General features: G+C 38.0%; 1 protein-coding gene across 13 annotated transcripts in view; it reads left to right on the top strand.

The window, feature by feature from the left end:
* The window catches only part of FAM13C (family with sequence similarity 13 member C), a 117,535-nt gene that overhangs the window by 31,979 nt on the left and 59,351 nt on the right, over nt 1–26,205 (top strand). For 7 of the 13 annotated variants that reach the window (XM_021398565.1, XM_021398562.1, XM_021398558.1 and 4 more), the window contains 2 exons: nt 454–497; nt 3,480–3,533. The exons of 3 other annotated variants lie outside the window; for them this stretch is intronic. In XM_021398565.1, coding sequence (XP_021254240.1) covers nt 454–497; nt 3,480–3,533 — 98 coding nt within the window. The remainder of the gene's footprint in view (nt 1–453; nt 498–3,479; nt 3,534–26,205) is intronic. 3 more of the 13 variants (XM_021398564.1, XM_021398563.1, XM_021398559.1) reach the window with 1 other exon arrangement.

The raw sequence follows: 26,205 nt of genomic DNA, 5'->3' as shown, positions 1-26,205 counted from the left end.
AACCTATTATTGTCCAGTTATAGAGACTTAAATTTACCCCTCCTCTCTCTCAAGAGGTGCTCTATGCAGGTAAGCTTTGTGATCTGGATTTCTTTTGTACATTTTTCCTTTATTTCTGTTCCACTGAGATGATGTATTGCTTTATTATATGCAGAAAGATGCCACTAGTTCAGTGGTCATTAAAATAATATTTTAATATTTTAAACATGACAGTATTTCGTCTGTTTCTATTAGGATTGTCTTAGTTTCCTTCTACCTCACATGGGCTGTGAGCTAGAAAAAGTGATAGGGCACGATCTTGAGCATGATGAGAATTACAAATGCTTAAATGAACTGGAAGTGTTTGTGAAATAATTTATTATGAAAATTGGCAAGAACACAACTGAACATTAGAGCAAACTGGTCTTACACTGAAACCCAGTCTTGTACGTTTTGTTTCTTTTCTCAATGCAGAAAAACACAGAAGATGAGGAAAGAGACAGACTTAAGTTATTAAGGTAGGATAAAAGCACCTCCTATTTAATTGCTCTGTGGAAACTTTTGATGCCTCATTACCAATCTGTACAATATAAATCTATAATATAATGATAGTTGTTTGTTGGAGAAATAGTGCAAAAAGTCAATTTCTCAAAATCTTAATGCTTAATATATATGAACAATAGACTGAGAGTATAGCAGGCTAAAGTCACCTGCTGAGCTCAAACAGATCTGTGTAGGTTGCTCTGAAAGTAATGCTTACTATTTATTTCCATGGAAACAACAACAAACAGCCCAATAATACTATTTGATAGAGCGAATTCTCAGCTACAAAACACTTTTTTTTCAACATAGTCACCACCATTAGCTATGTATTTCTGCCAGTGTTGAGCAAGAGCCTGCATGCCACACTTGTAAAAACCTGCATGATTGTCTGGAACACGGCTTGTCTTTCATGCCGCAGCCACCACGGCTGAAACACACCACCCACAGCCTCACTGCGCTCACATCCACTATTTGGTCTCCATAAATGCTCAGCAAGTCATCTGTTGCTTGGCAACAGAATTTAATAGAATATTGGTGGGAAGGTTCAACCTCTACTGCCATGCCACCAACATTCACCTCTGCTATCATGGGCTAATAAAATAAAGAGGCATTACTTTTGGAGTAGCCCTCATATTCTTTATTCTCTATTTTATTTACTTATTCATTTAGTCTTCCTCTAGTTTTTTATTCTGCTCCATATCACACGTCACTTATTGGATTTACTAAGCTCCAAGGATGAACTTGCCTGGTTTCAGCAAGTATGAAGGCTGCTCTGGATAGCTTCCTTTTCAAACAGATTAGGGTGGCCAAGGTCTGTGCCTTATGCAGGTGGTTAAATTTGGTGGAGAGAGGAAAACTGATGCATAAATGAAGCTGAAATCCTTCACTGTGTTTGTCACAAAGATTTGGCCTCCATGAGAGTTTTGTTTATATAAGCAAGTAGCATTTTGTTACGCCCAAGACCAGACTTCCTGCCATCATTTCTTTAGCATATGACTTGGGGGCTGACTGACCACAAGACTGTAACTTAGCCAAGATATGTCTTAAAATAATGTTTTTATTCATAAAGCTTAAAAGTACAGTACTCCTTTCCCACTCATATTTGCGTTTTGCAGTAGAAATACTTGGAGTAAGCTCACATTGACTGGAAAATCGTAGTACTTATTTCTGTCTCTTAGAGTTTGTGGAATTTGTTCTGAGAATTCACTGAAACACCATAACGGAGGCCAAGTATACTGTGCTCTGCAGTGAAAACGCAGAGGTGAAATTGTTATGGTTCAGAACTTAAGTATTTCCCAGATGTTTTGGAACACCAGACACTGCTACTTAATCCCACTTGATGTTCTACTTGCTTTGCCAGAAATGCAGCACATTAATAAACCACATTAGTTAGGAAATAGCTTTCTGACTGAACTAAGGAGGATAATTCAAGGTTTTTGACAAAGCCGTTGAAGCAGAGACAAGCTGGCATTTCCCAAAAACTAATGAAATACTTGTAGAGCAGTCAGAGACATTTCTGTCTCATTTTAGAGACAGAAGTCATGAGAGAAGATTTCAAAAGATACTAGCTCTATTTGCCAGCAGGTAGTAAGTACCTCCTGATGTTGAGCCTTTAATGCTGCAGAGATTTCCAGGCACTGCTGCAGTAATCATCTGTTGTCTGGGAGGTTATCTTCTGAATCATACTGATTGGTTAGGTCTGGTGAAGGACTTGCACGTAGTCTTAACTCTAATTTGAAACTGAGATGTAGTGTAGAGTTCCATACATAGCAGCAATTCTAGGTGTTTTTTTCCCTGTGCATTTCATCATAATGGAACAACTGACAAGTGTTTTTTCTGATCACTCTGATTTTAACTCCTTCCTATCTTCCACAGTAATTGCAAATAACAGTTTGAATGTTCATCTGATTTACAAAACAGATAAATTTCAGCAGCTGCAATGAATATGTATGTACGTATGTGTATATATATGTTCCACTGCTTATATAATAAACATGACACACATTGATGTGTTCCACTGAATATAAAATACGTGTGTGTATGTATGTATTTATAAGCAGTGGAACATACAGGTAGGGAGACTGGAAGTGCTCAGTTTCCACTCTGCTGGAGTTAGGGCTTTCTTCTTTGGGATTTCATTTCATATCTCTTTGGTTACACAGAGTCAAATTTTTTCTCTCAAGTTTATGTCATAAATTTTGGTTTAAAAAAAATAATCTCATTCTTAATTTTTTTTTCAATCCATTTGCCAGGATTTTTTCTTGCTAAATGAAACTTCTGCTGGAAATCTAAACTTTATGTATCTTTGAGGCAGAGCTGGATTCATGTGTCTTAAAGAACCTAGTATTCACTGGTGCTCATTTTTCTACAGCCACAAAATGAGCTTTTAATATGCTTCTCATGGAACCATTATATCATTATTTAATTAATAAACATGAACAAGTATCTTATTTAATAAGTATCAGCAAGTAGGCCAGTTGCTTATATGAATTTCCTCATTTTGTTTTTGTTCAAACAAAATTGAGGAAGTGCTGTTGGTAAATGTTCACTTGGCAGACCCTCAGGCCTATAGGAGGTACCAATTACAAAGCTGTAACCCTGTTTGTTACTGCCACTCTGTTGGAGTGAATATGTGTAGCAATTCATTTCTGATAAAATAGGACTATTCATAGGTAGCAATCAGAAAGATCAACGCGATAGAAAAGGCATTACAAAAGAGGTGGAAGGACCAGCATGATAGCAAGGTGCTACAAAGGAAGGGAAGTTATCGCTCACTAGTATCAGAAGATTCTGGGTTTGCAGGGAAAAGCTTCTACCAAGGAGAGATCTCTAGAAAGAGATCCTTTCTTCTTAAGGGCAGTCAGCCCTTAAATGAGGCCTAAGAGGGTTGGAGCCTGGTCGCACAGGTGAATTGCCTTCACCTGTGCTCCCAGGGCTGACTGGGTCTTTTCCTCCAGGTGCTCCATCAGTGGTTCAGGCCATGACTCAGCAGTTCCCATATGCCATAATGGGTAAGTCAATGGGTTGCTTGAGTTACTGTGGCAGATTCTTGTCTAGGTACCTCTGTATTGAGAGCAGTACTAAATTACCTTCGCATCACTGGTGCAAAATTATGGTGGTTGCTGTTTAGTACACCTATACAGCGATGGTAGTTTCTTTTACAATATAAGCTTCTCAGATAAAACAATCTTGTGCTCTCATATTCTGGAATAAGAACTTTTTTTGATTATTTACCTTTTATTGAATTCCTCTTATCATGGAAAAGTGGGGACAGACTAGCAGCGTTTATAGGATTCTAGAAATGCTGCAGGCTAATTGCCTTCTGAGAATAGCTTACATGGCAGATGTTGTGCTTTATTTGTTGTTACTTATTTTTATGTAAAAGCTAATTGCTGAATATAGTTAAACTTACCAACTCTACTGAGTGAATTCAAGAATAGCTGTGGGAGTACCCCGGGGCAGCGCACTGTAAGCAGGGCAGTGTCATAATGCTAAATGTAGTTGAATCTGTTAGGCACAAGTACTATAATGAGACTGTTATAGTTATGAGAGACTGGTCTTTTGTCCTGCCTGTCTCCCAGTGCCAGTGTAATCCCAATTCTGCTTTTGAAGAAAGATGTGCAAAGTAGCCAGAGAATTTAGACTGTAAAATTCCAGCCATTTAAAACTGATGTGCATTGTTCCACCAATCAAGAAAACTTTGTTAGAAACTATATCAAACTAGCAAGTCCAGAAGTAAAAGTTTGGAATGGATGGAAATAGATAGGAGGCATTACTTTCAGAACAACCTACACTGTGGGCTTCAGATACCAACACCTCTTATAGGATGTTGCAACTTTTTGTGTGCTTTTCTCATGTAAAAAATAAAAAAAAAAAAAGGAAAATTTGGTATTATTATTTTCCAGGCTTTTGTGGTCAAGGATAAAAACTTATTAATCAGCAAAAGTTGGCTTTGCTTTGGTCTCCCAAGTAACCTTTTTACATCTTGTAGATGAAAGTTGTAAAGAAATCCACTGTTTTGTATGTTCATATGCCTGCATACTCATACACAGAGGCTTACTATGGTATTGGCTAGAGTAAATTTACATCCTCACTGATGTTTTTTTCCTTTGGTTTTGGGAGTACATCTAGTTTCTCTTAAGAATTATTTCTGGTTGATATGAATGAAATAAAAATAAACCTGGCTAAGGGGCTACGCATCCACACAACCTTTTGCACTAGCCAAAGTCAGCCAGCTTATTAGTACTTCCCATCATGTGCTTAGGCACATTTTCAGCAGGGTAATGAGGTATGCTACCACTATTGCAGTTTTCTTTACATCCAATTAGAATGACCTGTTTTCACTGCTGTTACTGCTGCTCCACTGCTTACTTTAAAAAAAAAAAATTAAACACTCATTTTGTTTCCACTAATCCTTCATGTTTGTACGATTGGGCTGGACGAGGGGAGGCAAATCCCATCATTTTGAGCATTGTCTGTAGGTACCTAGGGAAAGATCCAGACTACGCAGATGCAAGCTTGTCTTCACTAAAAAGATACGTAGAAGGATCATTCTGAATGATTGTAGCTCAATGTGATCCAGTTTCCACAGAGTCAGTTCAGTTCTGAACTATCTGTCCTTGACTGTGCACTCCTGAGTTATGTCATTAAAATTTGCAGACATTTCACCTTTTCTTCAGAGAGCATAGCAAACTGTAGAAACCAGAATTTTTTTTCTTTCTGCAGAATTTATGCAAGGTTTTACCTTTCTTGCTGTCAAGTAGCTTTTTTTTCATGCAGCTGTAAAGCAGCTGTCTATATCTCAGTATAACTAGTACTACAGTAAATTGAATGAGGCAAGTGCTAATAACCCTGAAAGCTGAAAGGACTTAGAGGATCATGAGTCATCTCAGCTGTGGGGGTAGAGCTGAAGAACTAGAATTACATAAACTCTCTTCGTATTGATTTCTTATGAAAATATGGTTTATTTAAAATTAAGAGCTCTGAGTAGTGTATGTAAAAAGAGAAACCAGAACAATTTGCACATCGGATGGTATCGAGCTACAAAATTCAGAATTCATCCTAAATCTGAGATTGAGCCTGCCTTACTTCCAACTTTCACAATCTGTCTGTCATGTTAAATAGCAGTGTCTCAAAGCTGACATCCTTCTTTGCTACTCTGGAATAACAAGGCTGCATTTTCTGGATCTAGCTAGTGATGTATCTTGACTGGGAATTGAATGTGACTGTATTTCTATTCTGAAATGTTTTTTGGTGACATATAACTTGCTAAGCCAAAATTGCATTTGCTCTTAGCCCTTGATAATTCTTCTTGTGGGATAAAATGCTTCTCCTGAGAAACTATAAGCCATTTATTTCATTGGGAAGAAAAATGCTGGAGGACGGAGTCAAGAAACATGTTCCCAAGTCAGAGCCCTCGTTGAGAAGAACAGATTTCAAACATAAGTTAAATATACGTTTAATTACAGGCTTAGTTTCAAGTAGTAGTGTCTGTAATTTCAAATACTTTAAAGACTTTCTTTCTTCTAAATTTTTCTCTGTTCAACTATTACTGCATCAAACCAAATCTGCCTGCATTTTCAGATTTCTCCTCTAATTGGGCTTTCTAATTACTGTAAAATTTGTCAGTGCTTTATAAAGCACGTTGTTGTTGTGTGCTATAGAAATATATGCAAAATTTATAAATAGCCAACTCTTTTTGCATGTAAAATAGATATACTATCTGTAGGCGAGCTTGTGGGTTCAGGGGGATAGTGGTAGTCTGGTGTTAATGGGAGAATGCCTAATTCCCTGCTAGTGTTAGCAGCTGTGGTAAAATGCAGCATGGTACTGGGCTCTGCTTTTGGAGCAGTTCCTTAGCTTGAGAGGCAGTTAATGAGTGAATCTTTCTTCACGCAGTAAGGATATGAAAGAAAGTGTCTCAGGGATGATTTTATTCACTGCTGAAATAAAGTTAAAGAGCAGAACTCTGCAACTAATTGAATTTATCTTAGCTTCTTCTATCCTAGCTTCAATGTATTCTATTTTTCATGACTCAGTCTGCATGGGAAAGGTGATATGCAAAGATGTTTTCATGCAATGACATTGTCAGTATGGAATATTTTAGGACTTTGTTTTTATTTCTGTGGCAAAATATGTTTTATATCTTGTGATATTTATTTTGAGAAGTACTGAAGACCTGTATTGCCTATTGACTTTGTTACTGTCCTGCAGATCTACCTTTGACAAGAGTTGAGCCTGGAAAATAGCATAGTATGAATTTTATGTATGCCTTTCTCAGAAATGGCACTTAGGATTTGCGGTTTTCTTCTAGCATGACATTAATGCTGTCTGTGGCTCAGCATGGCTGTCAAGAGAGCTTGAAAATCAGAGGATATGAGTCATCATAAAAACAGTGGTAATGTTATTTTCGAGGAGTACAGGTCCATGATGCAGCTCTAGATCAGATCTTGCTTTATTATTGAGACCAGAAATTCAACATATTGGGAAAGAATGTCCCTGATATTCCTTGAAGCTTTCTTTGATACCATAAGCCATCTATCTGTTTAATTCTATTTAATTATTTTGGAGTAATGCAGTAATGAGAATAATGGTGCAAAAACCTGAAAAACCTCTCTTAGCACAGGAGAGCAAGAATGCTGGATAGTTATTGTAACATACTGCAGAACATTTCCAGAGAGGATGAATGTGGCCAGAAAAAATGTTCCTGTTCATTTCAGATTGCCAAAGAGGGAATCATTAGGCCCACTAATTAATTGTCAAGCTTAATGAAGCATTCTGAACCTCAGATTGGAAGATACTTATAAACCATTAGCACTTTGCAAAGCCTCTGATTTTCCCTCTATTTCATAAATAATTTTTGATTTCTTCTAATATTTCAACATCCCAGCTTCCCCAGTGTGTGTGGTTGCAATGCTGTCTATTCAGCTGTGGTTTTTCTCTAAGCTGAGAACTCAATTATGGTTAACTTCCTTGAATGAGTTAAATTAAGTTTTTGGCTCCTTATGAAGTACTGAAATAATTTTGATGGCTAACAAAAAATATAATTTGTTATTGATTTTCACTACGTAGTCCTCTGAACATTTGTGATAAAATATTTTTGAGGGTGATGAAGAGAATGAGGCCTATGTTCTGAAATGACTAATGGGGATGATGTGGAGACTCTATAAATTTGGCATTCTTTTTCTTTTACTACTTAGATGGCTTGAAGGCAACATTTTTAGTCTGCAGAGAAGGTTGAGAGAACTTTTGTTACTAAGAAAATGTCCTGTTATCCTCTTGTCACATGCCACATGCTTTTACTTGAAAAAATTAGTTGAAAAACTCCCAGTGTAAGGAATCATAGAATCCTCAGAGTTGGAAGGGACCTTTACAGGTCACGTACTCGGACTCCCCTGCAATGAACAGGGATGTGCACAGGTCCATCAGATTGGTCAGTGCCCTGTCCAGTCTGGACTTGAGGTCTCCAGGGTCAGGGCCTCCACCACCTCTCTGGGGAGCCTGTTCCAGTGTCTCATCACCCTCACTGAAAAATACTTCTTCCTTATATCCAACCTAAATCTACCCCCTTTAAGTTTGCCTGTTTCAATATGTGTGATGTGCAATGTGTACTGTGCTGTAAAACTTCTGTGCAAATGCCACAACTGAGAGTAACAGAAAAGAGCTTGGGCTGTAGTGTGCACCATCAGTGCCTTAAATGCCCTCAGCATCACTGTGCATATCACCCATGTTGGCTCCTTCCCCCATGCTAGGTCCCTGGCTGAGGCAAAGCTTCCAGTTCTGGTTTCTTTAGGAAGTCTGTAACTCACCTGGGTTTCCAGTACTCCTTGGGACTGGGCTTCTCTGGGCTCCAGCTCAGTGCTGTACCTCCAGGAGCCCTCAGGAAGCTCTGATCTGTGTTCACTGCTCAGGAATGTGTGAAGGCAGAAGGAAACAGCTTAAAAGGGTTGCAAAGCTTTCTTAATAAATTATTTTTCCTTTGAGGCAGCAGTAATAATAATACACTTCCTCAGTGCCCTATCCCTGTTCTCTGATGTACAAAGGAGTCTAAGATTGTTCCTCTCATGTGGTTTCTCAATAAATCAATAAATTCTTTTCCAGACCAGACATCTTGACACTTGCAGTCAGCATCCTTCAGCACGACTAGCAGGTCTAGCAGGAAGCTGTCCTCAGTGAATGGTGCCTTCTTCACATCTCCTTCTGCCCTCTTTCACTTGAGCTCTACTTCTGTTATTCTTCTTTGGATTTTAACAAGATATCTTTCTTCCTGTGATATCTTTTGTTCTTCCTCCTCGAGACAGAGACTTAGTTTCACTGCCTTGTGCTTGTTAGTTCTTTAGGAGCTTGACTTATTCATGAGAGACTGTTCTGTATTTCTGTACACTGTGCTTCAGCACAGACCTTTTAACTTTCAGATAATTGTGGGTCATAGCTGCATTTCACAAGAGTTCTTAATCCAAAAAGATTTCTTGAAAAAAACTTGTCGTAAGACCCGTATCTCTCTGCAGAGTGCTCCTTTGCTGATAATGTAGGATGTTTTGGTGACACTTGACTGAGTGTGGAATGAAAAACTTTCTAGCCAGCTCTTTGCTAGAGGGTGTTTTGCAAGTATTATAGCTGACAGCTGATGTCCTGGATGGCTGTGAATTTTTTCTTGTGTACAGCCAAGGTCAGAAATTCATTAGTAACTGTATAGCTGGATACTGTTTGATATATGAGTAACGATGTGTTAGTCTAGTTATTTTTTTACTAGATGTAGTTATGTCAGTGCAGACCTTCAGTGATGGAGTCATAAACTTAAAGATCCCTTTTCCTGTATGATGCTACTGACAGCAGGTAAAAAGATTTTATTTCAGTTTTAAAGGGCAATTTTGTCCACTGCTTGGATTCTGTCATAAAGGAAAATGTTTCTGCGGTCATTCTTTTCTTCAGCCACATTGCTACTGAGAAAGAAAAGCCAGATCCTGATTTGTAGGAGGCTTTTAAAGGGAACCTCTGCTAGTGGGGAAAGAAAGCAGGGTAAAATATTTTCCCTAGTTTTTGATGTAGTGCTTGCTACTGTTTGAGGGAAGGAATGGGAACTCGGGATGTTTCATTTTTGTGATTTCATGGGCTGCAGGCTTCCTAGGTGACATGAGTTGTTTTCTTGTAGCCCAAAGTCAGACAAATCTCATGCAATCTGTCCATGGCTGAGGGAATTTCATTTTAAAATGAAAATGGTTTTCCTATGCCACCTGTCTTTCCAAACAATTTTATATTTTCATTCAGGAATTTCCAAAGTTTTGTCATTTTTGCATTATATACATTGCAACATTTTCCCAAATAACAGACACAGTGAGTTTAGGGTTATTCAAAAGAAGAGACCTCTTTTTTTTTTTTTTTTTTAAATCAATATTAAAATCATAGAATCACAGAACCATAGAATTGCTCAGGTTGGAAAGGACCTTCAAGATCAAGTCCAACCGCAACATAACCATACTGCTCTAACAACCTACCACTAAATCATGTCCCCAAGCACCACATCCGAATGGTTTTTAAACACATTCAGGGATGGTGACTCACCCACTTCCCTGGGGAGCCTGTTCCAGTGCTTAACAACCCTTTCTGTAAAGAATTTTTTCCTGATATCCAACCTAAACCTCCCCTGGTGCAACTTGAGACCATTTCCCCTTGTCCTGTCACCACTGAGAAGAGACCAGCCCCACTCTCACTGCAATCACCTTTCAGGTATTTGAAGAGAGCAATGAGGTCTCCCCTGAGCCTCCTCTTCCCCAGACTAAACAGCCCCAGTTCCTTTAGTCTCTCCTCATAGGGCATATTCTCCAAGCCCTTCACAAGCCTTGTTGCCCTTCTTTGGACCTGCTCCAGCACCTCAATGTCCTTTCTGTACTGAGGTGCCCAAAACTGAACACAGTACTCGAGGTGAGGCCTCACCAATGCCGAGTACAGGGGCAGCATGACTCCCTGGTCCTGCTCACCATCCCATTCCTGATAAAAGCCAGGATGCCCTTGGCCTTCTTGGCCACTGGGGCACACTGCTGGCTCATATTCAGCTGACTGTCCATCAGTACACCAAGGTCCCTTTCCATCAGGCAGCTTTCCAGCCACTCCTCCCCAGGCCTGCAGGGTTGCCTGGGGTTGTTGTGTCCAAAGTGCAGGACCCAACACTTGGCCCTATTGAAACTCATATGGTTTACCTTGGCCCATTGATGCAGTCTATCCAGGTCCCTCTGTAGTGCCTTTCTACCCTCTGGCAGATCAACACTCCCTCCCAACTTGGTGTCGTCTGCAAACTTACTGAGGGTGCACTCAAGATCAAGATAATTGATAAAGATGTTGAACAGAAGCAGCTCCAGCACCGAGCCCTGGGGACACTGCTCATGACTGGCCGCCAACTGGATTTAGCTCCACTGACCACAACTCTCTGGGCCTGGCCATCCAGCCAGTGTTTCACCCAGCAGAGCATGTGCCCATCCAAACCACAGGCAGCCAGCTTCTCCACGAGGATGCTGTGGGGGACATTGTCAAAGGCCTTACTGAAGTCCAGGTAGACCACATCGACAGCCTTGCCTTCATCCACTGAGAGGGTCACCTTGTCGTAGAACGAAATCAGGTTTGTCAAACAGGATCTACCATTCATAAACTCATGCTGACTGGGCCTGATCCCCTGGTTGACCTTTAATTGATCCACAATGTATCCTGAGATTATCTGTTCCATAACCTTCCCTGGCATTCTTTCTACTCTTCTGTTCTATATAATTCTATTCTTTCTACTATTTTAGACTGTAATCTTCATAAAAGCAATCTCTGAATTCCTGTTATGGTTTCATTGTAATACGTTGAAATAGATATGTCAGCAGCACCATTTTTCTTTCTAGATTTGAGGTTCAGTAGTTTACCAGGCAAATAGCATATTCCTGAGTTAATGGAAAATTCATGCTGAGCTACTTCATGTTGGCTAGCTTTGCATGTCACCTCCAATGTTTCTGTTGGCTGGCAAAAAGAGCTGGTATTTTCTGTTTATCAGTTCTTCTGACTCACTCTGCAATGCACTAAATCTAATAGCCTGCAGGTGAAAGACTTCAAATTTTAAAAGGAAAAGACAGCTGATTACATGCCGGCAAGCTTCCAATCACACTGCTGAAGTGTTGTTTTAAAATCAGTTTTGATGTCTAATTTGTTTGAGTTGTATGATGATTTTGAAATATATAACTTCAAGAAGGCTGATATCTGGATTTTTTTTTATGCTTTTTAATGTGAGCATAAATGAACAAATGTGTTAGAACTATCAAGGTAAAAAATACCTATGTAGCAAAAAATGCATGGCGCGGTCTTATTGGGCTTTAGTTTCAGCAGGAAAACAGCCAGCTGTCTTTCAGAGAAAGCTCTGAGAATTCACTGCTGCTTACATTTCTGACTGGCTTGCACTAGGGACTAAACAAAACTGTTAACGGGAAAGACTATATCCTGTCTGAAATTCAGGCTGTGGTTTTTGCTGTCTTATGACTACGCATCATGCCAAAACAGAAAATCCAAGGAAAAGGTTTAGCTGAGCTCTTGCACTTGTCAGCTTTCATCCTTTACCATTGGCAGATTAGAAATATAATGTAGCAACACTGATACAGTATCTCATTAAAACTGCACGCTGCAGCTGTTCTCTCACTGAAAATATATTTCCAGTAAAATTATTGCGTTTTTCCCCTGCTTCCCCTTTCAGAAAATCAAATCATTGACTCCTTCACCATCTGCCCTTAAGGGAAGCAAGTTGATAGAGGTTTTCAGGGAAGTAGCTGGAGCTTCCTTTCTCTCCCCATGTCTCTTTTAAATTCTGTATTTTTTTTTTCTTAGTTCCATGGAGCAGAAAATCAAGGTTATTTTATTTTATTTTTCAAAACCACAATTTCTTGTCATAAAGAACCTCAGTATCGTCACCTGCTCAAATAATGAGTAGTCCGTACCGCCTTCTGGAAGTGTTTTGCATCATGGTTTCTCATTTTTCTTTCTTTCTTTTTTTTTTTTAGAAGATTTATTCGAAGATCAGGGACAGTCTTGAATGATGGTAACAGAGTATTTAGTAAGCTGTGCAGAATTAAAATGGTAAATTGGAGAATGTTGTTTTTTGAGAATATTTTAAGCTCTCAGCGTGGTCCTATCTGAGCGCCAAGAAAGACCGTACAAGAGTTGATGACACTTGTAAAAGTGTAACATGGCTGTGCTGGGAAAACAGATGGTTAGAGTACAGTGTGGGAGGATGCCTGGATAATATCCATAAAAACCCCACAGTGTCAGGTATTACAAAACCCTAGAGAAATGCTGACATATGCCTCTGGGCTTCCAGGTAGGGGGAAAATTTACTCCTGGCTGCTGCCAAGGCTGTGGTGCGGTCAGAGTAGGGTGCATGTGAGATGCAGCAAGTGCACAGACGTCTGATTTCCGGGATGGGAGGAGGCATCCTTGTCCTGCAGTTTAATCTGTGACAGCTTGTTTAGTCTCCCTTCAATGGAGCTGAAAGGTGTGAGGCAGGTTAATGGAAATATTATGAAGTGGTCACTGAGAAAATATGAGAATCTTATAAACGTTACATCAGCATCCCAGTTCATTCTCTGTCTGTGAAATAACTTCATCTGTCCATCTCATTCTTTTTTTTTTTTTTTTTTTTGGAATGTGTTTTCTGTTTCATGCAAAACAAAGCAAAAAAAAGCGCTTAATTTTAAAATATGCTTTTTGTTCTAAAGAATTCCATGTCTACTTGTTTACTGCAGTCTGGTAAGTGAGATTGCTTTATAATGTTTCTAAAAGAGCAGGTTTTGATACATTAACTCAGATTAGCTGAACTAACATTGCTTTAGTTTAGAGCTCCAAGTAGTTAATAAAAATCAAATTAGGAACTGGTTAAATACTGAGACAGTGCAACCCATGCTGAGCTCTGTACTCACAGAGCGTGAGGTGCCTGTAGTTGAAATTGAAAATGAACTTGACTTTATCTACATGGCATGTTACAGTTGTAGCAGTGACCACAGAAGATGTTGCATGTTTTCAGGAAAAATGTGCTAGAAATAACCAGCATAAATAATGAGAAATAATGTTCAATAGCATGAACATTTAGTTCTTTTACTGTATTGTATAGACTTTTTTGTCAAACTGCAAGTATTTTCATATCAGTTGAGTGAAAAGCCAAACAACATGTGCTAGCAACGTGGTTTACTCTAGTTCAAAACCTAAAATTTGAAAGCAGCACTCTAAAAACAATTGAAATGGTGACAAAGTTTCTTTTGGAGATAGTTAATTACTTTAAGGTGATTTATTGTATTAGCAGAAATCTCTCCCAGTTCAGTTTTAAATTGGCAAAACGGCTATTTTCTCCTTTATTGCTTGCTCATCTGAGATATTCCTACTGGAAATCAGTATTTCTAGCTGTGCAGTTCTTATAACAGCACTCATAAATCAGTTTTTATGAGATGACTGGCATTCTTCCTTAATTACTCTTTTTAGGATAAACATTTTAAATCACATTTAGTGTCTTATGCTTTTTCCATCATCTATAATACTGCTAGACTCCTCCTCATATCCAGCTACCTAGTTAGAACAGGCATCTGAGCTTGTTGCTCTTCATCACTCTCTGATTCAAAGAAGGATTTTCACAGTGAATTTTAATTTTGAAGAGATGACTTTTCTGTTACTCATAACCAGATGATTTAAAATTCAACTAAAGCTTTCATTTTGACTGTTGGAGGGCTTTGGACTCCTCTTGCGGCCTCCCTTTCATACTGTGATATGGAATAGGATAGGTTTTTCTATCTATGTCTTTCTTGGGCTTCCTGGATTTGGTGTTCTTTATATTGTGAAACATCAAAAAGCAAAGACGTTGTACACATGTTACTTGGATAATATATGAGCTCTGGTTTTGGTAAAGCTTTTTTTCTGGAATAATATCATGGCATGTGTGTATTACACTGAGAAACACAAGTGCTGAAACTGAGTGGTACCTAATTTGCCTTGGGATGCAGTTTCCATTGTCATGTTGTGATCCTTTGATACTGCTTTTCTGAACATTTCAGTGTCTTACTGAAGTGTATTTGTCACGTAAGTAGAGCAGTTTGTGCAGGTAGCTAATGAAAAAATCAAAAAGCCTGGTAGTGATGGGATGAGTGAGTCTTTTCCATGGAGACAGTAGTACCTCCTGAGGAAGTTCTATCTTTTGCACAAGGAGGACATGGAAAACAAACTGTTTCCCCCAAAAATGTTTCTGTAATTGGTGTAAACATACTGCATGTGTTCACCAACATGTCTGTATTTACATAAAAATGAAATGTATTGCAGCCTAGAAAGCGATTGCATAACGGTCATAGTCAGAAAATGTCAATTTCCAGAAATAACAAGGAAGAAGATATTTCTGGAGCAGTTTAGCAAAGCTAGCTCTGCTTAGCAGAGGGAATTACTTTAAGGTGTATTTATTGCTTTGCATCTTAATAGAATTTCAGTGAGTCTCTGATTGTACAACAGTCATCATTCTGGCTTCCACTTCAATAATGAAAAAGTTAATTTCTTCAAGATGCTGGTAATGGATAATTTTTTTACACATTTTCACTTTTAAGTACAGTACTGATTTTTCTTTATGAATGAAAGTACATTTATGGTCTCTTATAAATCTATTAACGGTTTCTCAGTTCAGGAGAACTTAAAAGACTATCATCAGGTGTGAGTGAAATAGAAGTTAAAGGTGATGGTACTGGGTCAGCCATAGAGATTAATGACTCCAGGACAAATGCAAAGGTCTCAAGATGCCCAAACTTCATTTTGTTGAGAAAGAAGGAATAGGAAGAGGGGGGGGGGGGGAAGAAGCAAAGCAAATAAAAGACTGTATTGCTGCAATTCAGATGCTTTGGTTTGTCTTTTCATAAGGAAAGTCATTGTGTTATACTTGAAAATGTGGAAAACAAGCATCTGTGTAATTTTGAACAGAGTCTTAAGACATCTGTGTTACTCTGGGACTTGCAATATTAGTTTTGTTTTGTTATTAAGGTTGGCATAAACCTTGCTATCTGAGCAGTGGGACAACAGAATATCCTTCATAACTCAGTATAAGTCCCTGTTTAGAAAATCTGGGATATTTTTGTTACTCGTCAAGAGTGTTGATGTATCATAGAGATGACCCTGCTGTTCCCCCTATATGGTTTATCTCCACAGATCAGCAGCACAGTGTTTTCACAGATGTTATTTAATACAGTTAGATAGAAAACTATTGCCTTGTTGCTAAGAGCTTTCTGAGCTTGGATGTACCAAAATGGCATTGGTGACCTCTTGAGATCTTTGTTTCTTAGGACCTTGTATTTTGTTCTTTGTTGGTCATTCTGCTTTTAGACATTTTATTTCATTTTACTAAAAGACTTGCTTTGTATTAGTGTGTTTGAATGTCATTTTGTTTTCAAAACTGTGTGTTTTACATTGTACGTATTTCTTCAGATATAAGTTATCTTTACATATTGCTTAAAACTGAATTCTTCGCTGTCATCGGCAAAGTATTCTGGGAAATTTTCCAGATTTTATAACAATAACAATAGTGTTATTAACCTTGTTTGTAAATTATGTGCTACATAGTCTAACATTTCAGTTTTAATTAATGCCTTTAAAAACCAAGGAGAAGAATGTAATCAGAGTACTTCTTTGCAATAAAATCTTGTCTGTACACCCATTAACCCTGAACATTTTTGTCTGACATTTAGCTGTGTATATTATGAACATCAAGTTGTGATAGAGCTCAGGGATCACAGGGGATTCTATCTTGCAAACAAATTTTCCATCACATTTTTTTCCCCCCAAGAAGCTGCAGAAAGTTTTTAAATCCTTCGGAATCAGTTGAGCTGAGTGTTGAACATGTGTAAGCCAAAGAAACATTCATACACATTTTAATGTAACAGAAATTTCACATGTTTTGCAGCTATTACTCTGACAAAGCAGCTGATGCTTTGACCTCCATTGTCCACCCTGAAGCATGGCAATACTTTCCTTAATGCTGAGTGTGCACTTCTCTCTTTCCTCCAGCATTTGAGACTAGCTGGCTCTACAAAAAGGAACAAAAATCTAATAATGCAAAGGAAGTATATGTACGCTGCTGTTAAGACAGTTTGTAACATTTCAGCCAGGGGCTCAATTTAAAGCCAAGAGAATAAAATGAAATTATAATCTTGTTTTCTTATGTCTGAATTGCTCCGTTTACTTCTTTTAATGCAGCAGACTATTTTTTTTTCTGTTGTATCATCTGTAATTTACTTTATAGCATATATTGAAAGAGGAAAAACTAAACTCTGAAAATGCTTTCTTCTGTGCTTTTCCTATTACATTTCAAGCTGTTCTTTAGGTATAATTGGACAAAGTTTCAGGTTAAGATACAATTATTTTAGTTAAAAACTTTTCCATTCTTTTTCAAAATGTTCATAGGATTACAGTATCAGTTTCTGTCTGCCTGTTCCACTGACGCTGCCTCTATATCTGGATTTCTTACTAGCATAGTACTGTGTGTTCCTGAAACAGGTTTGCTATGGATGCCAAAGAAGAAATTGAAAAGCTGTTTCGGACCTGGAGATCTTGGGTAGTGAGTAGATGATAAAAAAAAAAAAATGGATGCAGAGATTTCATACTGCAGTCACCACCTCTTAACTCCTACTAAGGAAGGTAGCAGCTAAGGAATCTTTAAAATTGAAAGCATTATTTTAGTTTGTAGTAGCTGTATAAAGTGGTGAAAGGCATTTTAGGAACACTTGTGTTGTGAGTGCACTAAAGCTAAACAGAACATCAAACATGTTTAATACATTGAACGGATAAAGCTCTCCTTCCAACAGATTTTTGTGCAGATGGTCTTGAGGCAGTGCCAGGAACGTACAGGTGCAGCAAGCCTTCCCCACGTCCTCATTCCCTTCAAGCAGCTCTCAGACTCACAGATCCTCAACACAGTGAGGAAATGCATTGCTTTTTGTTTCTCACTAGATAATTTATAAAGGTTTGCCAGCCAGCTAGAGCGTGCGTTGCTTGAAATCCCTTAAAACACTCTCTTACCTGGTAAGATGCAGGCAGCTGAAGGGGGGGAAAAAGCACATTATAACAAATCTCAGAATTATTGCTGATTATCATTGTTTTGCCCTATAGAAGAAGGTGAGGTAGCTCTATGATGTTGCTATAGTAGCTGCAGTTCTTCTTGAGCATCATCCTGAGATTTAAAAGGGCCATGAAGGCTACTCCAAAGACAGACAGTGATTAATGCTGTATTTATAGACTCAGAGATCTGGAAGAAACCTCAGGAGGTTGTGTAATCCATACTTCTGCCTTGAAGGCAAGGTAAACTCTGCTTAAAACATTCTATACAGGCATTTGTCTAACCTGATTTTAAAGCACCAGATGTGGAAGTTGAGCAACATCCCTGGATGGTTTGCTCCAACACTTTATCAGTTTGTCTTTCTGTTCTTTATCTTTGGCTTCTTTTTGCTTTTTGTCATCTGCCATAGTTCCATAGTTTTCACAGTGTGTTTATTTGTGAGGCTTGAGCTGAAGGTAAAATAGGGTGATTCAGCCCTCTGAGATTAGTTTAAAATATGAAAGTGAAGAACAAAAGAAAAGTTTCTTTTGCTTCGTGTTAACCAAATGAGCTCTCTTTGATGTGGGAATAGGATTCTAACTGCATTTCGCCTAAAGAAATTTGAGCAAATTCTGCTTCTGAAGCGCATTATATCAAATAATTTAGGAACTCGTCGGCAGTTTACTGTATGTAGAGATGTTGCTGGGAGTATATATCATTAATTTGTATAGAGGCTTTATGTATTTTGGCATAGAATATATAGTTTATCCTACTAGATAAATCCTATCAGATAATAATGTATGTGATGAAAATTATCTGCCCAAACATTAGTTGCTCTGTCAAAACAACAGATCCAAAATCTAATGTGAAATTTGTGTTTCAGTAGAATTAATGGAGCTTATGACTTATGAAGGTAGTTTATGATGCTCAGACAGTGTACTGGCTGTAAATTAGCTGGATCTATTTCCTAGATAATGTCTAGACAGGCAAAACAAGTCTGTATTGCAGCTTCTGGTAGGCTGTATTATGCAGGGTGTGTTGGAGCTAAGGGGCATGGCAGTGGTTCTGCTCTACTTACATGGGATACTACTGTTGTATGCAAAGACCTGTGTACCTGTTGGTACCTGAATGTGACAGTCGGCCTGCAGGTGATTTGAGGGCCCCCAGGACATAGTGACAGATTGTGTCACTCGTGTCCCACTGAGGTGGTGCGCTGAGCAGAGCTTGCTTAACATAAAGTGGCCTCAGAGCATGTTGCTTCTATTTTACCTTCTAAAATAAATATTCCTTTAAAAATATTTATATCTGTTGAGTGCCAAATTGTTTTTATATATTTATCTGTACTTGTTGCACACGAGAGTGTCATACTAAAGTTTATGATTGGTGCTGGGAAAATGAGTCAGGGTATTCCATGAGGAAAGACTGAGACACATGGTTCATCCATCTGATGTGAAATACTGACTGAAAATGCCTACAGTACACTATGCAAAAAGAATGTCTTTATTTAATTCACTGGAAACAGTCAATTAAACAACACTTCTAATTTGTGTCAGTCAAAACTAAATTTCTGTCTTGAGTTGGTTATAATGGTTATTATGACCTGCTTCTTTCCTGAATGTACGCTGGATTTGACCTTAAAACAGTTTCATGTGCACTATGCTGTTTGATGCAACTGAGTGCCAGAGGTATGATTTTAGCATTCTAACAAATACCGTTACTTGTAAAATGATATCAGTCCTGAGAGCTACTGCAAGTGGTAAGGAAATTAAACTCAGTGCTACTGAAACATCTGAGCTCTGGTCCCAGTTTTAAATCTCTTATGCCTTTAATGGTGGATATTGGAAAATGTAAAACTGGATGCATCTATATATGTGCTTTTTTCTTGTGGCTTTCTTGTGATTGAAAGCAATGTAGTTGCACTGGTAATCTAGACTTATTACTTCTGTCTTTGACATAGTAGTCTTAATAAAAGACTCTCAGCTCAGAAAAAGACTAGAATTTCTCTGCAAAATACTGTGTAAATGTGTGTTTGGTAGCCCACTGAGGGGAGGGTATTTTCTCCCTTCTAGTTCCTCTGTTGAATGGCACAGGGCTTTTCATTTTGTCTGACAAAGTACTTACAAAAAAAGGTTGGCACATTTTTGCCTCATCCTCCAGAAGAGGATCTATGTCCTTCACTATACAGTCTGACTAGGATAGAAGCTCTGAGTATGACATCCCTCCTCTCTGGAGAGGAACACATGCATTGAACCTGGTCATATGTGTGGATGGATTCAGAACCAGGAATGCATCTGAGCTCCTGAACTGTTTTTTCTTATTGGCTGACATTATGTCTCAAATGAGACATAGTTAGTGATGGACTGTTTAAACAAATTTCAGGTCATCTCCAGCCAGATGTTGCCTTGGCTGTGTTTCTGTCCAGTGATTTGTAACTTAGAGGTTTTCTGTGCCTTGTAAATAGAATAATGTACTTATTCAAAGTGCAATTTTATGCAGATTGCTTTTAGTGAAAGTTTGTATTCCCTAAACTCCAAATTAATTTTTATTTCCCAAGTTTATTGTAACATTTTTATAACGTTTCATTTTGGAAAATGGAATTCACATGGGAAACTTGAATGTCACTGAACTCAAGAGATGTATTCAGAGTCCTAGTCTTCCCTTGTGTTGAATAACTGAAGGATTTAACAGAAGAGATCAGGAGAGACTCAATCTCTGTAGCCCAGAGTTTTGGAGACTATTTGGAGATGAACAGCTGAAGTTCATATTCACTTTCCAGGAGGTTAGGTTGAGATGTGATTCCTGGTACTCTCATTCATGCATGAATGCAGAAATGGTAGGAGGAGATTGAGACACTGAGAAAGGAAGGGGTAAGAAAAGAGGTAAGCACCTCTTTTCTTACTTTTTTTTTGTAAATCATTAAATAAAGCTACTTTTGTTTTTTCCTTTAAAAAAAATCAGCAAGTGGGAATGTTTTGTTTGTATCCAAGTTGGTACTGATTTGGTACTCTTTGCTTCTTTTCCTTTTGTCACTAATGACTAACTGATGGAGTTCTAAACAGGTATGTTTAGCTTTAGCAAGCCATGCAAAGATTACTCTTAATCACTGTGTTAAATTACTGGGCACATTCTGCTTTCATACATCAGCACTCGGCAAAAATCAAACATTTTTAAATGAAAAAATTTCAATTCAAAGCATTGTTGAAATATTTGTATCTTAGCTGCACAGGAGTACTCCATCTACAGAAAATGGTTACTTCATGCTGCTTTGATGCAAACGTTAGCTTCCGAATAAATCAGAACTCAGGCAACATCAATTCTATTCATTTCAGACCCCGTAGTGTCATCTGCTTATCTGTCCTATCTGTTTAGCTTCTATCATTGCAGATATGAATGTCGCACAAACATTGAACATGCTAGAATTTCTGCTCCTGTCTTAGAGTGAAAGTCTACATCCCCAGCAGTGGTAAATTAGAGCTGGCAGCAGGAGAGAATGAATACAAATGTTGATCTGGCAGTAGCTGATGTAAATCAAAGTATTAATCTTACATATGAGGTAGTTGTATATGAAAAATCTTTCATACAATTATGTTAATAATTGCTTTTTTAAAATCAGTTTGGCATTTTTTCAGATCTGTAATGGAGAATGAGTAAAAACAAAAATGTTTGTTTATAATTTTGTGGTAGTTCTAATTTTAATCCAAGCTCTTATCATTCAGCTCTGCAATTATTTTTAATTGTTCAAAACTCACAGAGGTTATGTTATAAATTGCACTCTGAAGACTGTTCTACAAAGCAGAGTAATAGTAACCACGAAAAGATCAAAACAGTCTAAATAGTCATTTCCCATAAAATTCATATTAGTTGCAAATAGGCATTACACACATTTATTCAATCAGTGGATCATTTGTGCATGCAGGAGTCCAATTTAATGGATACATAAAAGAGAAATGCAGATTGTGTTTCCATATCTGCATGTGTTACTGGTTGTGTATATTTTACATAAACATTGCTTCCTAAACTGTCTGAGTTGTTAGGATTAAAGAGCAGGGATTGGACTTGATTCCATGCCTGGAATTACAAGATGGTTTCTTATGGTCATGCATATTTCCTAGCGTTAATTCAACAGAAAAGATGAACAATATAATAGCTACGGGTGTTTTTGTGTGTGTGTGTGTGTGTGTGTGTGTGTGTTTGTTAGTTTTAAATGAAATACAAAATAAAGGAAGCAGAGTTAGCAACCTAAAACTCTGCCCTAGATTAATTAGATTTGCAAATTTTCAGAGATTCTTCAGTCTGTGTTTGGATACAGCTGGAAACTGTGTCAACCACGACAGTTTCTTTACAATGCATTGTTAAGAATAGGCTATTCACAAGAAGGCTCACCTAAACATCTTGGTTTGCAGGTTTTGCAAAACAAACAAAAAAAAACCAAAAAACCAACCCGATGTGTGTGTCTCTATAAATACAGGAAAGATAAATTACCTTGGCTCCTATCCATCCTTCTAGCCTATTTCTCTGTTATCATAGTAAATTCCTTCTGTGCTTACGGAAAATTTGTCATCAGGATTCAGTTTTTTTAATTATTCTCTTTTCCTAGCTCAATAGGAGACCAATTCCCCCCTCCTTAGACTTCAGTGCATCTTCCACTCTGTATGAACAAATCAGATTTTGTCTACTTTCCTCATTACTGTGCTCTAAGATACTTCTGGCCTGGTTTTAACTTCACAGTCAAAAGGCCTTTTTTGCACGCACAGTGGTTGGAAAGAGCCTGAGAACCTAACGGTAAGCCTAAGACAAGTCATTCAAAAAGCAGTTCTCTGGGAGGGTAAATACACTTATGTTGTTGTTTATATTCTTGCAGGGTATACTCATCTCTAAAATGCTAGCTTGGCAGTCAGAATCTTGGGACTTCTGTTAGACTGACTTTGAAGGAAGCAACAATGCTTTCTTTGTCCCTCTTTCTTCATGTTTGTGGCTCCAGGTCTTCTTCAGTTTCCATCTTGAGTGGCTTCTGGAAAGCAAGATCCAAACATATTCAACCTAGGGATTTAGCATCCGTGTTAAAGCCAAATTTCCAAGTAAATACATAGTATGAAGCTTCATTCAGATAGTGATGATATGTTTCTAATTTACATTTGTGTGAATGCTAGTAGGAAGGTACGTTACATAGATGTTGCCTTTGTCTCTATCTGAAACATTTAGGAGAATGTTTTCCTAGAATAATGACAGGCTTTCAGATTCTCAAATTGTGTGGTTGTTAATCTTACAACTGAATGATTCCTTCCTGCAGAACAATGTGTTGTGTTGATCTCAGCAACAGCAAAAATTATATTCTGAAAACTGCATACTGTGGAAACATATATAGAAACACAGATGGCTGGCTGATGGTTTGAGTTACGGAAACCATGTGATTCTTAAGATTCCTAGCATGTTTCATAGCTTAGATAGCAGCTCTGCACCAGGACTTAGATTATGCTGTCTGCATCAATGCTATGATGGCAGTGATCCCAAGCTGCAAGCAAACTTGTTTCTTGCATCTTTATTACTCCTGGGAAGAACAAGGAGATCTGCTTATATATGAGAAGTTTTGAGTTTCTTTCCTTAACCTTTTTAATGGCCAGAAACAGCCTAAGTATAAACTTCCAAGGTTTGTCATCCTGAGACAGGGACTTTGTAGAGGGACATGAAGCATGTGGAGAGAACACAAAAATGTAGGAGATAGCAAAGTAATTTTAGAGTCTATAGCAGAACACAACTTTCTGCTTCATACAGCTAATTTAGAAGTTAATCTCCTGGGAGCACCAGAGTGAGGAATCTTGCACTTAACAAGTTAGCTGCTTTTCAGGAAACATATGCATGAGGTTTTGGTTACTGCATACTGTGGCTCTTCTGTGTATAGCTCAGACCTGTGTTTCTGAAGGAGAGGAACTGCACCACGTTATTGATGAACTTGGATGTAACTCACTGCTGAGAGAAGGAGAATTAATCTTAAGCGTAGCTGCTGTGGATTTTCTTTTGCAGGTTTTGCAAAAAATTGCAATAAAGCCAGGTTAAAGCAAACACCTGCTGAGATAGTTGACTGAAATCTGCAGAAATTTCTGAATCTTATAAATTGAGTTCTTCAGCAGAAATGTCTAAGTAATTCTTTTGCATGCATGTAATAATTTGTGTGTAATATGGGAGGGAGTGTGTCCCAACGTTATTCTAGTTGTGTACTTTGTATAGCTGTATAAGCAGATTGCTACTGGTAACAAACAGTTCATTTTGGGTCACATGAAAGCAGAACATTAGTTGTGCTTGGAGCTGGTGAAGTTATAATAGGGGAAATTTTTTTGGTATTCAGTATTATTTAGAAGCCATGTACTGATGTAAAGAACTCTTCCTGTTATAATGCTATAGTTGTACCCAATGTTAGAAGTATTTAGGATATTTACTAAGTAGGTAAAAACATTTAGGAGTCTGTGCTAAAAAGAAGAGGCACTCTGCATAAGTATAACATAATCTCAAATTTAAGACAAGATTTTAACTAGATTGCCTAGTGGGTCTGAATTGTTGCATTACATACGAATGTCTAAGAGGACATGAAATAGCAGGTGTAACATCAACCTTGCTTTGATAGGCCTGGAAGGAGGTAACAGGGCAGCTTAATGTTGACGTTTAAGTAAAGCAGATACTTATGTTTGTGTATTTACAACTGGTATGTTGTGGGATGTTGCATTTAGGCCAGGAAAAATAAAAGGCTGACAAAGTAGAGACTACTTTTAGTCAATTTGGGGAAATATCACTGTTTTTCTAGACTGAATCTGAGACACATTCTTCTGGTATTACTCTTTCTCAAATGTAACCTATTAAAGAGGAAAGTTGCTTTTACGCAGAACAGAGGGCATTATGAAAAAAGTGACTATTCATGTTGAGTGGCGGCAGTGTTGTGACTCACCCTTTTCATGAGCATAATTCCCTACATTTGTAATGGATTTTAAAAATTGGAACAGGTTTCTGCCAACAAACAAAATATTAATGAAATGTAGGGTTGCATAATATATTTTCTGCATAATGTAATTTTTCCCAGAAAATGAAATGACCGTCTCCTAAAATAAACTGAGGACTTGATGATTTTTGTGGGTCCCTTCCAACTCAGAATATTCTACGATTGTATGGTTCTATGAAATTCCTGATAGCTTTAATTTGCTGTGAGTTAAAAGGTATTTGGGCAAGCTAATTGGCTTATTTGTTTGAAGAGCCTATGCAGCTTTGTTGCATAGGATAAAACTCCTTAACCTTTCATTACATGATACCTCATAACTGTTTCTTAATTGCAGTCAGTTTCTCTTGTTTTTGAATACGAAACATTTCAGTGTTTTTGAAAAGCCTGCAGTGCACCGGCAAGGAAGCTGAGCAAACTCAGGAGTTCATCAGCACATGCAACTAAATATTTTTCTGATTGATGGCCTGGAAGTTTTCTCACCAAGAGCAGAGAGATGACTAGCCTACTCCAGTGTTCAGTGAATCAACCAAATGCTTCCTACGCTGTGGATTCAGTTCAGTATATCCTTTGTTACTGCCTCATCTTCCAGTTGACAGTACGAACTTTTTGTCCTCTTTCTCACATTTCTGCCATCTATGGCTGTAAGTAGGTATTGGTATCAAGGCTTTTGGCAACAACTTGGCGAAAGCAGCTGAATCTTATGCAGTCAAAGCGAGAACAGTAAATAATAATAAAGCCTGTTCATCGTATTTTCCATTAGTGGCAATGTCAGATAAGCCTGATTCAAGACTCTTGGGAAATGTTACACGGATGATTTATTATATGTGTAGTTTTAGGTGTAAGTATAATCTTGAAACATGGTACCTCAATATATTCACGTAGTGATAGATATAGAGCAGAACAGCAGATGAATTACAGCAGCATATAATGACAATTACAGTATATCTCCTCAGCTGATTTCAGATGATGAGCTGAAAAGTTAGTGTTGGCTGCACTGGGTAGATATGAGCATCATTTGCTGCAAAGGATGATAGGACAATTTGTGGTAAGAATTGAAATTAGAAAGCTTTGTCTGGTGATGCTCTTTGAGAGAAGATTTAATTTGATTCCTTTTCTCCTGCCTGCCTCCTGACTTCAGCACGTGACTGTTTGTGAATATGAACTGGTAATAAATTAATTTGCCTACTCTGTGTCCCAGATGCAAAGACTAGTTATGGATTTCTGAATTTTTTAAAGTAGTGGGGATTCATTTTAATGGTGTATGAGGAGGAATGTTTACCCTGTGTTGAAGACAATGGGCTATTCATGAAGGAACACTAAACTTTCTTCTTTTTTATAGATTTGATATTCTTACTGTTTTAAAAATACAAAATGCTTTCTGCCAGAAAATGGCTGTTCCTCAAGCTCTTCCTAAAGGATAGGTGTTCCTGAGCCCAGCTCCATTTGGTTCTGATTGAGGACTTTTATTCTGCTTGAAATTCACTGCACAGAATTGTAATGCGTTTGAGCAGGGACTTGTAGAGGACCTGCAGGTGGAGTGTGGGCACCTGATAGCAGAATGACACAACCTTTCATCCCTCCAGTCTCACATCCAACTGTATTTGCCTTACTTATGACTAAAAAGTATTTT

This window comes from Numida meleagris, chromosome 5 (assembly GCF_002078875.1).
Source record: "Numida meleagris isolate 19003 breed g44 Domestic line chromosome 5, NumMel1.0, whole genome shotgun sequence".
Lineage (NCBI taxonomy): Eukaryota > Metazoa > Chordata > Aves > Galliformes > Numididae > Numida > Numida meleagris.
This window is presented reverse-complemented; position numbering and strand designations above follow the sequence as displayed.